Genomic DNA, 16,063 nt, shown 5'->3' with positions numbered 1-16,063 from the left:
AGCATATAGATGCTATACACATTTTATAGATTTACCATTTCATTTTGACTAAGCTATTGTAAATAACATGTGTGTGTGTGTTTAAAAATTTCAGTATATGGTTTATTGCTAGTATGTAGAGATGACTGATTTTCATATTGACCTTTTATTCTGCAACCTATTAAACTCACTTTAATACGAGGTTGGTTTTTTTTTTTTTTTGGTTTGTTTTGTTTCCTTGAGATTTTCTGTGTAGACAATCGTCTCATCTGTGCAGAGAAACCATCTGGGTCCCTTTTCAATCTGTGTGCCCTTTCTTTCTCTGTTTTGCTTTACTGCACTGGCCAAGGCTTCCAGTGAGACATTGAATAAAATGAAGAAGCCTTTGTGGGCTTTGTTTGTTTTATTGGCCGAGGCTGCGTTTATCAATCTTATATGAATTTTGGATTTTGATGAATGATAAGAAGACTTTGCACTGAAAATTATTTTATAACTCTCTTTTCCCCCTCTTTTTGGAAAAAAGATGCCAGGGCAGCTGTAAGGGCTAGATGACAGAGTAAAAGAGATTTAAAGAAGCAATTTGGTAGTCTGTGTATTTCTTTTCATGATGTCTGAGAACTGCAGTACAAGAACTTAAGGTTCTTTAAGACTACTCTTCAATTAATGAACTCTCTTCTTTGTCACACTCCACTCTGACACTGAACCATGGGGGTGAGAGCTCTTTGTCATATTACCAAGGATCCTAAGAGCATCCACAGTTTTAACACGAGTCCGTTTACTAATGCAAAGTGAGATAAAATTCCAGTGGCATGACAAATTTGAGTCTGATTTCAAGAATGGCCAATAAACATTTGAAAAGACTCTCATTCTTATTAGACATCATGAAAGCACATTAAATCTCTAATGTGACACTATTATAAACTCAACACAATGGCTAAAATGAAAGAAGACAAAAATATAATGAGGACTAGTCTGGCTGTGGAACAACTCGTCTGGCTAATTTCATTCATACAGTGCTGTTGGGAGAGTAAATTGGCACAATCACTTTGGAAAATCAGTAATATTTACCAACTGTTACCGTACATCTCCCCTGACCCACCAATTGCAGTCTTAGGCAGATGTCCAAGACAAATGCATACATGTGTCTGATAAAAGATATGTACAAGAATATTCATAGTAGCACTACTGGAATAATCCCAAATTGGAAGCTGTCCAACTCTCCATCAACAGAAGAACAAAGAAATTATGGCATATTCACACTGTTGTATATAAAACGAGATTCACTGGGAATGAATCCACTTTAACTACATACAACAACAGGCTTGAATCTCACAAACTTAATGTCAAGTGAGAGAAGCCAGACACTAAAGAATATATATTGCATGAGTCTATTTATATGAAGGTCAAAATAAGCATAAGTGACCAGTGGCGCTAGGAAGCATGATAGTAGATCACCTTAGGTGGGTAAAGAGTGGGATTCTGATAGTGTTCTGTTTCTTAAAATGAGTGCTATTACCTGGAATACTATTTCTGTATGCCAGAATTTTTTTTAATGATAAAATTTCCCAAGTGGGAGATTATTGGTCCAAAGGATATAATGTTTTTTAGATTCTCAATATATACTTGGTAGGTGTGACATTTTTCAAATTAGGAAATCAAGGCTAAGAGAATGTTAAGCAATTCATGTAGGGTTTGCTGTTTAATTGCTAAGTCATGTCCAACTCTTTTGCAACCCCATGGACTGTAGTCCACCAGGCTCCTCAGTCCATAGGATTTCCTAGGCAAGAACACTGGAGTGGGTTGCCATTCTCTTTTCCAGGGGTCTTCCTGACCCAGCCATCAAGCCCAAGTCTCCTGCACCGCAGGCAGATTCTTCAACCTTGAGCCACTGGGAGCTCATAAATTGTATAGGTCAGATTCAACTCGTACTAGGATTTCCAGTGGTTAAGAGACAGTGCTTTCCCTGCTGTGGACCTGGGATTGATTCCTACTCAGGGAACTAAGATCCCACAAGTCGAACCACGTGGCCAAAAAAAAATTTTTTTTTGAATAAAGAGACTCTCACAATTCAAAACAAGAAAGCAGATTAAACTCTTATTTTTATGAAATGCCACAAACTCAGAACCCTAATCCTTGTGGTGTGGGAACCTAAATTAAATCCTTTGTGAAAATCAGCTGTGTGCAAGCTGCCTTATGATGCCATGCTTCTGCTTTGACGGGTCATTCCCCTCAGTAAACTTTCATGGGTACACAGGAGGGACGGGGCGGCTGAAGTCATCAGCTTTCGTCAGGGAATCAGGATGTCTGCCGGTAACTCTCCGGGTTATCTTGGCAGAATGGCCATCATGACTGGGCCACAGTTAGCTTATCTGGAAAGTGAACACTCTGAATGACTCCTAAGGTCCTTTCTGGTTCAAAGTCCTGTCGTTAAAGTAGAGTGATTACACATCTGGGGAATCAAGGCTGAAACTCTCTTCCTGGACACCCTCCACTAAATATTATGCCACAGCTGAAATGATTGCTGCAAATGTACATGTTTTGCTTTACATTTCCTTTAAAATATCTTCAGAGACCAAAAAAACAACTCATATATGCCAACCCCACAAATGTTCCTTTAAAAGCTGGTGTTGAGAACTTAAGAGGTGGATCTACTCAAGAGTATAGTGTGTAGGGAAAGCATGTCTTTGTATAGTTGAGAACTAGAAGGAAAGTGAAAAATGAAAGCCTTGGACTTGGCGGGATGACCTAAGAGGTTTTTTTTTTTTCTTTTCGATTCCTCTCAGTGTTGTTTGTGCAATGCCAACATTGACAACAAAAATACTACTTTCTAAGATGCTGGTGATGAATTCTGGCTTTGAGAACTTTGCCTGGAGGATTTTTTAAAAGTAAAACCTTATTCTTTAAAAAAAATATTTCAAGATCCTGGTTAGTTTGAGTCAGAGTGAGTATACGTAATGGACGCAGGAAGCCTTCAGGGGAGCTCTGAAATTGGCCAGAACCTACGAAACGAAAGAGCAGGTTTCTGTACTTAGCATATTTATTGACTGGCTGCATAAATCAGTTTCTGAGAGGGAGGGGCAGGGGACCAGACCAGCTGAGCCCTCTGGTTCAGGATATTCTTTCTCCAACACTCCCCTCCCTCCAATCTCACCCTCTCTCTGCACCCACCTGAAATCAGAGACAATTAGTGTCAACTGCTTTCTCTCCCTGACTTCTTTGTATGATTCAAAGCAGAGTTGCCTTTCTATCTGTGGTTCTCAACCAGGGGTGGTTGGCTTCCACCTACACCCCAGGGGATATGTTCCAAAGTCTGAAGATACTTTTGGTTGTCACAAAGGAGGAAGATGCCTACTGTCTAATGGGCAGAGGTCAGGGATGCTGCTAAACACCCTCCAATGCCCAAGACAACCCCCACCCCCACCACAGCAAAGAATGACCCAGCTCCAAATGTCAATGATGCCAAGGTTCAGAAACCTTGCTTTAGGGATGAAATAAGTGAAGATGGGTTTCTTGACCTAGTCCCTCATGGCAAGCTGTCATTTGCAAAGGACACAAAAAGTAAGTAAGGGGTCATGGCCAGGCCTGCGGTTCTGCCTCAGTGACATCATCAGCTCCTGGAAATCTGATATCCAGTAGCTTTGCCCGGATGAAGACCGACCTCACCAGTCGCCTGGGTTGGCAGGGGTTGGCCCCGGCCCTGATGCGGTGCCTGTGACATACATTCCTATGGGCTCAAGAGGCCTTCATGCCAACCGCCCTTTCTGTAAAGCCTGTTTCTCACCACGGCAAGTTCCTGTCAAACCAGTTTCTCAAGCCTGGCAGCCGAGCCCTCATATTTCCAAATCTCCTCTCCCTTAATGATGTGAGCTCAAAGGCACAAGAGAACACAGGGACCAGGAAGCCCAGGACTAGGTGAAGGGGAAATTGGCCAAGAAGAGAAGCTATCAGAAATGTCACAAAACCACCAAGTCATATGAGGAAGCGCAGCCAGAACCGGCACAGGCTGCACCCAAAGGCTGACCGTGAAACAGCTGTTCTGGGAGCTTGGCTCAGGGAGCTGGCGCACAGCACTGAAGAGGGAAGGACAGGGAAAGGAATAGGTCAGAGAGCTGGAACCAGTGGAGAAGTCTTCATGGACAGGATAAAACAGTCTCGAGAGTGAAGAACAGAAACTTATCACATGAACCACGGTTTGGTGGAAATACTTCTTATAGCATCTGGCTTCTCTCACTTTAATTTTGTATTCACTGTGCAACTCTGACCTCAGTGAGGTTTTCTGAGGTCATAGTTTTCTGTTGACCGGAAACATAGTTTGTCTGTTGAAATGAAGACATGCCTGTTTTTAATTGTAATTTAATAAACGAGCATTTTGGTTTTGTTGGAGTCTGGCCCCTTCACCCTCGGGTGAATCTGAATTTCGGGACTTGAAATGCTAAGGATCCTGGAAACAGAGCTGGAGGCCCTGGGGGAGCTTCATGGCCACAGATGAGGGACCATCTTGCTTCTGGGGGAGGCTTTTGGTTGACAGCATTGATGGAAGGGAGACTGACCACAAGGCCGCAGAACCGCCGGGTTACTTGGCTCTCCCTCTGCCACGAGGGCTTCCCTTGTAGCTCAGCTGGTAAAGAATCCGCCTGCAATGCAGGAGACCTGGATTCAATCCCTGGGTTGGGAGGATCCCCTGGAGAAGGGAAAGGCTTCCCACTCCAGTATTCTGGCCTGGAGAATTCCATGGACTGTTTGGTCCATGGGGTCGCAAAGAGTTGGACACGACTGAGCAACTTTCGCTCGTTGCCATGAGGGCTTCCCCAGTGGCTCAGCGGTAAAGAATCTGCCTGCAATGCAGGATACATAGGAGACATGGGTTCAATCCCTGGGTCAGGATCATCCTCTGGAGGAGGGCATGACAATCCACTCCAGTATTCTTGCCAGGAAAATCCCATGGGCAGAGGTCCATGGGGTTGCAAAGAGTCAGACATGATTGAACATGCTCTGCCATTAGCTTCTTTTCCTTCCATCAACCCAGCTGAGGATATTTGTTGTTTAGTCGCTCAGTCATGTCCGACTCTTTGGAACCCCACAGACTGCAGCATGCCAGGCTTCCCTGTCCTTCACCATTGCCTGGAGCTTGCTCAAACTCATGTTCATTGAGTTGATGATACCATCCAACCACTTCATCCTCTGTCGTCCGCTTCTCCTCCTGCCTTCAATCTTTTCCAGCATCAGCATCTTTTCAAGTGAGTCAGCTCTTCCCATCAGGTGGCCAAAGTACTGGAGTTTCAGCTTCAGCATCAGTCCTTCCAATGAATATTCAAGACTGATTTCCTTTAGGATTGACTGATTTGATCTCCTTGCTGTCCAAGGAACTCTCAAGAGTCTTCTCCAACACCACAGTTCAAAAGCATCAATTCTTTGGCTCTCAGCCTTCTTTATGGTCCAACTCTCACATCCATACATGACTACTGTAAAAACCATAACTTTGACTAGATGGACCTTTGTTGGTAAAATAATGTCTCTGCTTTCTAATATGCTGTCTAGGTTTGTCATAGCTTTTCTTCCGAGGAGCAAGTGTCTTTTAATTTCATGGCTGCAGTCACTGTCTGCAGTGATTTTGGAGCCCAAGAAAATAAATTTTGGAGCTGAGGACATAATCTTATTAATTAACCCAGATAATGAGGGATAAGGAAAAGAGAGGGCCTTTTAAACCCAGAGGTGTGGGACAGATGGATGAGTAGGTCAGTGGGCATGAAAGATTTTCACTGCATTAAACTCAACAAGAAGTCTTAAGAAGTAGTCACAGACAATGTGGTTAACAGAGCAGGGACCACATGAGGTAAGGAAAGCACCATGTCTCAGAGTCATGCAGGGTCACATACTGAGCCCTGGCCAGTCCCTCACTCTCCCAACCCCTCTCCTGGTGGTTTGGGGTCTTCTTCCAGTGGTTCGCTTCTAGAAGTACCACTGTCTTAAGTCTCCTGTTCCAGACTCAGACTTTGTCCAGTAGGTTGAGCTCAGATTCTGCTCAAACTCTGGGTCTGGCTTCTCCACCCTGGACCTCCACTTGGCTTAGTCACACCCAGACCTGCCTGGACAGCTTACTCAGATTCAATTGAAAGGTTCTATCAGAGGTAAATGACTGTGCACCCCCTTAGCCAAATGGTGTATTCCTGCACCCCTTATCTGAGATCAGAGCAACCGCAGACAGAGTTTGAGCTGGTCAGCCAGGAAAAGACACCCATGTAAAGAACCCACCTGCCAATATAGGAGACATAAGAGATGCAGGTTCGATCCCTGGGTTGGGAAAATCCCCTGGAGGAGGGCATGGCCACCCACTCCAGTCTTCTTGCCTGGAGAATCCTCATGGACAAAGGAGCCTGGCGGCTACAGTACATGGGGTCACAAAGAGTCAGACACAACTGAAGTGACTCAGCACACAGCACCATGACAAGTGAACATCAGGACCCATGGAACCCTGTGGAGGCCAAGTTACAGTCATGAAGCCTGTGAGGCAACCAGGAAAGGTGTTTGTGGGGAGCACTTCCACGAACAGGTGAAACAGAACAGGGACACATGTGATGCCAAGAGGGTGTTTCTCATAGATGACGACATCTGAGACATCGGAAGTATCTAGATCTCCTACATCTGCTGGATCAGAATAACTGAGGCCAGAGCTCAGGAGCCTGAGTTTGACCCAAGTCATCCTGGTGGTTCTTACAGACTCCAAAGGGAACCATGGCGGAAAGAACTGTATGCCTAGGACACAGAGCTGCAACCAGGATGCACATCAAGTTTAGGGGGGTTCTTGCTGGATTTCTCTTACCCCACACTTTTTGCTACTGCTACTTCACAATGAAAAGTGAAGTATTTTTACTTTTATGATGAAAAATAAAATAGAAATAAAACCAAACTAAATTAAAAGATTTAAAATATATAAGTAGAAAGGAAGAAAGAGGAATTGGATGGAGGCCTAGAGATAGGGACAGAGGTAGGCAGCCCCCGAATAGCCCAGGTGAGAGACGATGAAGACAGGGCTGATGCAGTGCAGGTACAGAAGGACCGGACCTTTAGACCTAGACTTAGAAAGCCCTGGTTTGAGTTTGTGAAATCTGAATGCAATCATTACTGGCATCACTGCCCACTTTCCATATGCCAGTTACTATTCCCAGGGCTTTCCATACGTCATCTCATCCTATTATCACAGAAACATTTGGGGATAGATACCCTGTTTATTTAACTTATATGCAGAGTACATCATGAGAAACACTGCACTGGAAGAAACACAAGCTGGAATCAAGATTGCCAGGAGAAATATCAATAACCTCAGATATACAGATGACACCACCCTTATGGCAGAAAGTGAAGAGGAACTCAAAAGCCTCTTGATGAAAGTGAAAGTGGAGAGTGAAAAAGTTGGCTTAAAGCTCAACATTCAGAAAACGAAGATCATGGCATCCGGTCCCACCACTTCATGGGAAATAGATGGGGAAACAGTGGAAACAGTGTCAGACTTGATTTTTCTGGGCTCCAAAATCACTGCAGATGGTGACTGCAGCCATGAAATTAAAAGACGCTTACTCCTTGGAAGGAAAGTTATGACCAACCTAGATAGCATATTCAAAAGCAGAGACATTACTTTGCCAACTAAGGTCCGTCTAGTCAAGGCTATGGTTTTTCCTGTGGTCATGTATGGATGTGAGAGTTGGACTGTGAAGAAGGCTGAGCGCCGAAGAATTGATGCTTTTGAACTGTGGTGTTGGAGAAGACTCTTGAGAGTCCCTTGGACTGCAAGGAGATCCAACCAGTCCATTCTGAAGGAGATCAGCCCTGGGATTTCTTTGGAGGGAATGATGCTAAAGCTGAAACTCCAGTACTTTGGCCACCTCATGCGAAGAGTTGACTCATTGGAAAAGACTCTGATGCTGGGAGGGATTGGGGGCAGGAGGAGAAGGGGACGACAGAGGATGAGATGGCTGGATGGCATCACTGACTCGATGGATGTGAGTCTGAGTGAACTCCGGGAGTTGGTGATGGACAGGGAGGCCTGGCGTGCTGGGATTCATGGGGTCGCAAAAAGTCGGACACGACTGAGCAACTGATCTGATCTGACTATGATCACCCCAATTTTTCAAATGAGGAAAGTGAGAAACAGAGAGGTTAATTAACTTGCCCAAAGACACACAGCTAGCAAGCGACAGAGCTGATAAATAAGTATGAATGTGCTTCGTTTAGTACTCTGCTCTGTATAATGTCAGCGAACAGCTTTTCTCTTTCTTTTTCCTTCTTTTTTAAGTGGCCAAGTATTCCCTTTAATCAGTAGGAAAACTTCCGATCCTTCCCCGTGACTTCAAACATTGTCTGTTCCCCAAAGGGTCAACCCTCGCTGAGATCAGCACCACCTGAGACAGACTCTGAACTGGACCCACTGGGAAATACCATCCTCACCCTGACCAGTCCGTATGGCCACAGAAAAGCCCCGTAGAGAACAGCATCTTCACACCACCTCTGCCTCATGACTCGGAGGTGTTACCTGTGCTTCCCTGAGCTGGCTCATTACCCAGAGTGTGGGTTTCAGTGTCAGGACACCTGGGTTCCAGTCCCAGCCCTGCCACCTGCCGGCTGTGGGATCACGGGCAACTCACTCACCCACTGGCCCTGCTGCCCACTGGCCAAACATTGAGCAGCTTTGCAAATCCCTGCAGGTGATTCCAAAGTGCCACCGGATGGAGCACCTTTGGTTTGCCTCTCCAAGCTTTTTGTTTCTTATATTCCTTAAAATGGGAGTAACCCTTCACAAGCAAAACTTCTTGAGCACTGATTAGGCATTTTCTCATTGAGTCACCAGAAAAAGTCCACAAATCCAGAACTATTTATCCCCTAGTTCAGACTGCTTGCTTAGTGGCAGAGCTGAGACCCCAACCCAAGTGGTCAGACTCTAGGCACAATTCTTTTCACCGCCTGCCATCTCTCCATCAGCAGTTTCAAATACGGTTGTTCTGCAGATCAACCAAGACACTCCTAGTATAGTGCCTAGCATGTTAGTCAATAAATGGGAAAACTGAATTGTTAACTTGAGACGAAATTTATTCTAACCTACACCTTTCAAGATGTCTTGGATTCCACAACCCCACCCTCTGCTGCCCAAAGCACAGAAGGCATCAAGTTCCTTTTCTGTGATTATTTGATGCATAAAAAAAAAAATCAGGGTCCTTACTTACCCACAGTCCTGGATTTCCCAGACCAACTTCGCTCAGCCACAGTCTACACCGGGGGGATCCTTTGGGGCCACTACAATGCAGTCTGTTTTCTGGAGTCGAGACAATGATGGTCTTCCATCCAGGGTGTGGCTTGTGCTGCATCGCCTCTGTCTTCCTGAGGATCTTCAGGTAATCTTTCGACTGTTGTATTTGGATAGCCAGACGATATACTGATGCATTCCAGGGGTTATGGTCACGGCTTATCGGCCCAGTGGGCTGGCTGAGGGCTGTGCCTTCTTCTGGGGACACTCTGGATCACGAGGAGGTGTGTGAAGGGCCCAGCATGTCAGCAAAGCCTTCCTTGGAACCCACTGCCCACGTTTCCTGTGTCAGGATCACCTGTGGGGCTTCTTAAAGCATCCAAGGGCTCCACACCCAGAGCTTCTGATGGAGCGCAGCTGTGCATTTCGAACTAGCGCTCAGGTCACGTTGACGCTGCTGGTCCAAGGACCACTCTGGGTTCCAGACACAACCACCATATCACCTGGGCCTTGTGAGGCTGATTCCTGGCAATTCCAACAGTGACTCTGAGGCCACCTCATGCCTGCCCTGGTCATGGAACTCCTCCTCTCTTTGGTCGCGCAGGGCCAAAGGTCCACGAGGAGCCGCCTGAGGTGGTGATGTTGGGCGGAGCCAGGACCAGGGGTCTAGAACTTCCACTTGTTGGATCAGACGACTTCCAGAGCTGAACAGGGATGGTCTGCAGTTAAGGAAGCCTTGCATGCCAGGAGTGAAGAGCAAAGTCCAGAAGAAACACAAGGCTCCAACATCAAGAAAGTCTTTTATGTATTTATTTTTTGGGTCTTAGTTATGGCATGTAGGATCTTCAGTCTTCACTGTGGCATGTGGGATCTGGTTCCCTGACCAGGGATGAAACCTGGGCCCCCTGCATGGGGAGCTGAAGAAGAGTCAGAAAATGACAATGCACCCTGCTTCAGACTGGAAGGGGCTCAGAGTCCTGGGAAGCAACCCTGCCAAAGCCACATGAAAATGTCCGTGTGATGGATGCATGCTCGTTACCTAAAAATACTTGTCTGGCGCTGAGTAAGGTAAGAAATTGATCTTGAGAAACCATTTTGGTAGAAAATGTCAGGTGTCGGTGGCTTTTACCCACCGGAGACAGTCAACGCACAGCTCCTCTGGCTGACCTAGAGTTGCCCGCTGCCTTGGATTGGCTGGTTCTGTTCCATCTTGGGGAGCGTCACCTTCATTCATTTTGAAATTCCACTTTGCTCTTCTGCACTATGATGAGGAGCAAGCGAGATGGCAAAGTTGAGGTCAGGAATGGCTGTTTTCCCCTAGAACACAGGGGAGTGCTGGCAGGGCCCTGAGCCTCTCCTAAGCTCCTCCATCCATCATTCAGGCTCTCGTTGACATTTCCAGACCAAATGAGGACACACTGCTTTAAATGAAAAAGGAATGTGACCTAACCTAGGAGTTAGAAGTTTTTAGTAAGAAAAAACGTTGTACCCTGCTTCATCATAATAATGTGCTCCAAAATGCAGCGGTACCCAGCTCAGAGAGGCCTCGTTTCCTCTCCCGAGCGCCTCTAATGAAAAGAACACTGGAATGAGAATGTTGAGCAGTTTCTGCTGGTTAGCACATTTTTGTTTCGTCTTTCGTGTGCTTGCTTCTAAATGGAGTCTTAATTGCATTGAACACTGTATTGAACCTTGGCGAAAATAAGGTTCAGTAACAGACAAGAAGTATTAAGATGAGTAAGCACAAAAATGGAACGGGAAGTGAAAAAAAACCCCAGGGTGATGGCTGACAGTTAAAAATGAGAAAGGCCGAGGCGACTCCCAGAGCTGATAATCGTCTTCAGTGTAGTAATTATGCTAAAAGGGGTTTGGAATATAATGGTGGAGACAGGGGAGTTTGATAATGCTCCACACTCTCTTCTGAAGGCTTTCTGAAAACATTTTTCTGAACTCGAAAAAGGTCCATAAAGTGGAATTCAGAGCCTTCACCAGGCTGAGTGGTCACATGGGTATCATTTGAGAACATTCTCAGACCAAACGAACATGACTGCAGTCACCACCCAACTGGGAAGGCTCTGCATCCATTTTGGGCCACATTTTGATGACAAGATCAAGTCTAAACACTCCTCTGACCCAGGGGCCTCAGCATACAGATGCTTTGTAGATTCCTTTCTTTTCCCTGCTGGCTCACATGGTAAAGAGTCTGCCTGCAATGCAGGAAACCTGGGTTTGATCCCTGGGTCAGGAAGATCCCCTGTGGGAGGAAATGGCAATCCACTCCAGTGTTCTTGCCTGGAGAATCCCACAGACAGAGCAGCCTGGCGGGCTACAGTCCATGAGGTCACAAAGAGTCAGACACAACTGAGCGACTTCACTTTCTTTTCATCCCAGTGCTTTAATTCTGTAACGTCTACAGGATGTTTATGGATAGTAACAAAACCAAAACCAAACCAACATGAGAACAATCCTGGAGTTAGCAAGGACATTTAGTGTCCCATTTAGTCTCCGATGGGTGCAGATACTTTGGGGCCTGCTCAGGGAGGCTTCTTCAGAAGCTCCCAGAGCATCTGATATGGCTGAGTTGACATTCTCAAAAATATGGGAAAATCAGCTTTAAGGCAATAAGAGTGTTTTTCCTGAGGCTTTAGCATAAAGGATGAAGGCAGGGGAGGGGACACCTCCTCTGAATACTTTCATGGAAAGTTATTCTACTTTGTGGAGGAAAAGCTGGAAAAGCACATGAAACTCTATTCCACAAGGTTTAATTCACTATGTCAAAAGGGAAACTAATTCATTCTTTTCTGAAGGTGGTGTTGGGCTGCCTGTGTTCTGTATCTGATCATTGCTATCACCAGCCATCAGATTACCCCAAGCAGTCGCCAAGCACAATCCCGCTGATGCTGTTATGGTCTTTCATAGCATTCTCCTTCCCGCCCCCAGCCTGTACTGCCACCTCCACACCGCCTACAGCTCCGCAGGGTGACTTCCAGGGGGAATTTTGTTTGCTTTCCAAAGGAGATGGGCCAGAGAGTCACTTCCCCTGAAACTCCAAAATGATGCCCACAGATATGATGGCTCAGTAACCAGAGCACTGACACTGGGGAGATGATTCCCAAACGAGTGAAAACCACCCCAGACCTCCATCTGATCATCTCCCCCCGCCCTCCATCCCTGGGGTTGGCAGGCTGGGATGATGTGGCTGGCCTATGGGGGAGGGTAGTGAGGATTCTGGAAAGAAGATCTTCAGGCCCAAGATGGCACATGGCAAAATATCTTTTATAGCCTCTGCCTGTGGTGACCACGGACAATGTCCCTGGTCCTCAAAAGCATCTCTAGCCCCCTGGATGCATCAGAGGCACCTACCCTGGAAGAAGAGTATCCTACCCTGGATACTGCCCTCACTCTACCCATCCCCCACACTGGAAGGAGCCTTCTGTCTTCAGAAACTTGAGCAGCTGGTCTGACCTTTGTGGAAATAAAGGGCAACCAAATGGGTGTTCCTGATGGCTCAGACGGTACAGAATCCACCTGCAATGCAGGAGACCTAGGTTCCATCCCTGGGTTGGGAAGAACCCCTTGGAGAAGGGAATGGCTACCCACTCCAGTATTCTGGCCTGGAGACTTCCATGGACTGTGTAGTCCAAGGGGTTGCAAAGAGCAACTTTCAGTGAAACTGAAAAGAGAAAGGGGAGGCTATCAAGTCAGCCCTTGCTGTAGCAAGGGAGGCAGCAGCCAACACTTGCCTTTGGTAGAGACTCAAGGGTAGGCAGAGGGGTGGGAAAGATTTAGAGAACAGGTAAGGCTCCTCCCTGATTGGAGGCTGCTGGCCGTGGGAAGCTGGGGGCGGGCCAGTAGGAGCGGAGCTCCTATGTGATTGGTTGGGGGCCACGTTGGCTTTCTCCGGTTGGCTGCGAATTGGAAGTGAGACCAAAAATTAGGGAAGCTGGCAGTTGTTAAGCGAGTCCCGGCCTTTTTTTTTTTTTTTTTTTTTTTTTGCCCAATTGCTAGAATGATTATTGCTTCCTGGACTGGTTGCTAGAGTTACTGACCTGACCTCCTACGAGTCTGACGTACACAGCTGGCTGGCTTCCTGGACTGCACATCAATGTCCTCACAGACCCCTCCCCACGGTGCCCCCTCTACCCACATTTACACGCCTAACTCTCAAACGACTATTTTCTTAACCCGTCTCTCTTCAGTCCTCACCTCCTCCTGGCAAAGCTTCATTAAGTGTGAAGTCTCCGTGGACATTTGCAAAAAGCAACCCGGTTAAGGTGTGACGCACCCCGCAGTGCCTTCCCAGGTGGTTCTGCGCCTCTAAAGACGCTGAATGAAGCTCATTCAGCAGCAACTCCTGAGAGTCCTGGGGTGACTCAGGGAAAGAATGCTGGCAGTAAGGGAGGGGAGTATCTTGGGTCAGGTAATTATGTCCTGTGCAGCGGAAGGGCCTCTTTGATTTCACTGTTTTGCTCAGAGGACAGCCACAGCCAAGGGCAGGCTGCACAGGGACGAGGTAGCAAGGGATCTGGTGCCACGTGGAGTGACACAATTCCTAGGACTTTCACCGGCCACCTGGCCTCTCAGGTGGGAGATGGACTCAAAACACGTGGGCCATCGGCAACCGTCTTGGGACATTTACAAAATTCCGTTCCTGTAGATTTAGGCTCAATATTTTGATGCTCACAGAGCATGTTCTGCCTACAATTCAAAACCCACAAGTAAGAAATTCAGCAGCTGGGGACTTCCCTGGTGGTCCCTGGTAGCTCAGTCGGTAAAGAATCTACCTGCGGTGTATTAGACTCAGGTTCGATCCCAGGGTTGGGAAGATACCATGGAGAAGGAAATGGCAACCCACTCCAGCATTGTTGATTGGAAAATCCTATGGACAGAGGAGCCTGGCGAGCTACAGTTCATGGGGTCACAAGAATCAGACACGGCTTAGGGACTAAACCACCACCGCCAGTGGGTAGGAATCCACCTGCCAATGCAGGAGACTGCATTTTGTCCCTGATCTGGGAAGATTCCACATGCCAAGGAGCATGTGGAACTAAGCCCAAGCACCACAACTACTGAGCCTGTGAGCTAGAGACCAGAAACTGCAACTGCTGGGCCCACGTGCCGCAACTGCTAAAGCCCCAGACCCGGGGCTCCACCGCAAGAGAAGCCACCACAATGAGAGACCCACGCACCGCAACCAGAGAGCAGCTCCTGCTCGCCACAGAGAAAAGCCCCCACACAGCAATGAAGACCCAGCACAGCCAAAAATAAATAAATAAATCTTAAAAAAAAAAATCAGCAGCTGAAAACTTTGGGAGAGAAGCTGCAGACCGCTGGGCCTGGACTGCCTTCGTCGGGTCAATAGGATTCGTGTCTCTGCCTGTCCCTGACATGAGATTCATTCCCGGTGCTGTGCAAAGTGTGGGGAATAGATTGAAAACAAAATCTGCTCCTAAGGCCGAAAACCTCTCCTCCATGATGGTAGAAGAGAAAGAAAACGGTTTGACTATTGAGCAAGCGTTAAACCAGAAAGTGATGGGTATGGCAGGCAGTCTGCTGAAGGGATGCAGACAGGAAGTAGCCTCGTTCTTAGGCAGCTCAGTGGGTACATGGATTACATCTGCAGGTTTCACAACGAGGAGTCAGATGACAGTTCGGGTCCATCTTCTCCCCGGGCACTGGGAGCCAAGGCCTTATCTCCTCTGACTTTGCAAAGGGACAGCTCCAGGTCCTGGAGGAAACGATTGTGTCGTAAGACTGGCAAGTGGCTTCCTTGACCATTAAAACGATTTACCCAAGTTTGAAAGGACAGAGAAAAAGAAATTCTGAAAGAAAAGGGGGAGGGTGGAGAAGGCTTTTTTCCCCCTCCTTTCAGCTACAAGCAGTAAGCCTCTATTCTTAACTTATACTTCCCCTTACAAAAGCCACCCCTGTCAGACAAAGGCAAATATTCTATGCTATCACTTAGATGGGGGCTTCTGAGGTGGTTCGGTGGTAAAGAATCTGCCTGGCAATGCAGGAGACCTGGGCTCGATCCCTGGGTTGGGAAGATCCCCTGGAGGAGGGAATGACAACCCACTCTAGTATTCTTGCCTGGGAAATCCGATGGACAGAGAAGCCTGGCAGGTTACAGTTCATAAGAGTCGCAAAGAGTCAGACAGGAGTGAGCGACTGAACATTCAAGGAGACACCACTTATGTGTAATCTAAAAAAATAAATGTACACAAAAGAGACTCACAGATACAGAGAAACTAGTGGTTATCGGTAGGGAGTGGGAAGGGGGGAGGGGCAAGATGGGGAAGGGGATTAAGGGACAGAAACCACTGTGTATAAACCAGGTTAGCACCGAGGGTATGTTGTACAGCACAGGGAACAGCCGTTGTTTAGCAGTAACTTTAAATGGAGTATAATTATAAAAACACTGAATCGAAATGTTGTACACCTGGCACTAATATAATATTGTGAATCAACTATACCTTAATTAAAAAAAAAAAAAAAAAACACCCACACCTGACTCGGGAGTCGGGGACTCCTGGTTCAGAGGGACCAGCCTGGCAAGGACACGGCGGAGAAACCCGCGGGTGTGGGTGCGGCTTCCCCCTTCGGATGAGCTGCCCCCCACCCCACCCCCCACCGTCCCCTGCAGCTAAAGAGAGGGCAAGGGGCTCCGCGGTCCCGGCGAGAGAAACCCTCGGGGCAAAGCGGGGATTCACTGGCAGGGGGCTTCTGTCTCGGTTCCTTGCCCCCCACGCAGCCTTTACGCCCTCCCCGCCCCCACCCTCGGCCAGGCTCACGCTTTTCTCTCTGATCCTGACTCACATGCTAAGGTTTCTATAATGGAAAACGAGAGCA

The 16,063-nt window shown here is 47.1% G+C and overlaps 1 protein-coding gene and 2 long non-coding RNA genes across 3 annotated transcripts in view; all 3 read right to left on the bottom strand.

Moving 5' to 3' along the window:
* STK24 (serine/threonine kinase 24) overlaps positions 1 to 9,350 on the bottom strand; it is a 142,471-nt gene extending 133,121 nt beyond the window's left edge. The window contains exon 1 of the mRNA XM_044927125.2: positions 9,195 to 9,350. Within this exon, the coding sequence (XP_044783060.2) occupies positions 9,195 to 9,335 (141 nt within the window). The 5' untranslated portion in view covers positions 9,336 to 9,350. The remainder of the gene's footprint in view (positions 1 to 9,194) is intronic.
* A 3,630-nt stretch (positions 9,351 to 12,980) lies between these two features.
* On the bottom strand, positions 12,981 to 14,048 carry LOC123328898. The gene is made up of 2 exons (XR_006543899.2): positions 13,421 to 14,048; positions 12,981 to 13,122 (listed from the first exon to the last, which is right to left on the bottom strand). It is a non-coding gene; the product is annotated as an uncharacterized LOC123328898 (long non-coding RNA).
* Positions 14,049 to 14,650: 602 nt separating this feature from the next.
* On the bottom strand, positions 14,651 to 16,050 carry LOC123328959. The gene is made up of 2 exons (XR_006543994.2): positions 15,722 to 16,050; positions 14,651 to 14,942 (listed from the first exon to the last, which is right to left on the bottom strand). It is a non-coding gene; the product is annotated as an uncharacterized LOC123328959 (long non-coding RNA).
* Between the last annotated feature and the right edge of the window lie 13 nt (positions 16,051 to 16,063).

This window comes from Bubalus bubalis, chromosome 13, assembly GCF_019923935.1.
Source record: "Bubalus bubalis isolate 160015118507 breed Murrah chromosome 13, NDDB_SH_1, whole genome shotgun sequence".
Taxonomy (NCBI): domain Eukaryota; kingdom Metazoa; phylum Chordata; class Mammalia; order Artiodactyla; family Bovidae; genus Bubalus; species Bubalus bubalis.
This window is presented reverse-complemented; position numbering and strand designations above follow the sequence as displayed.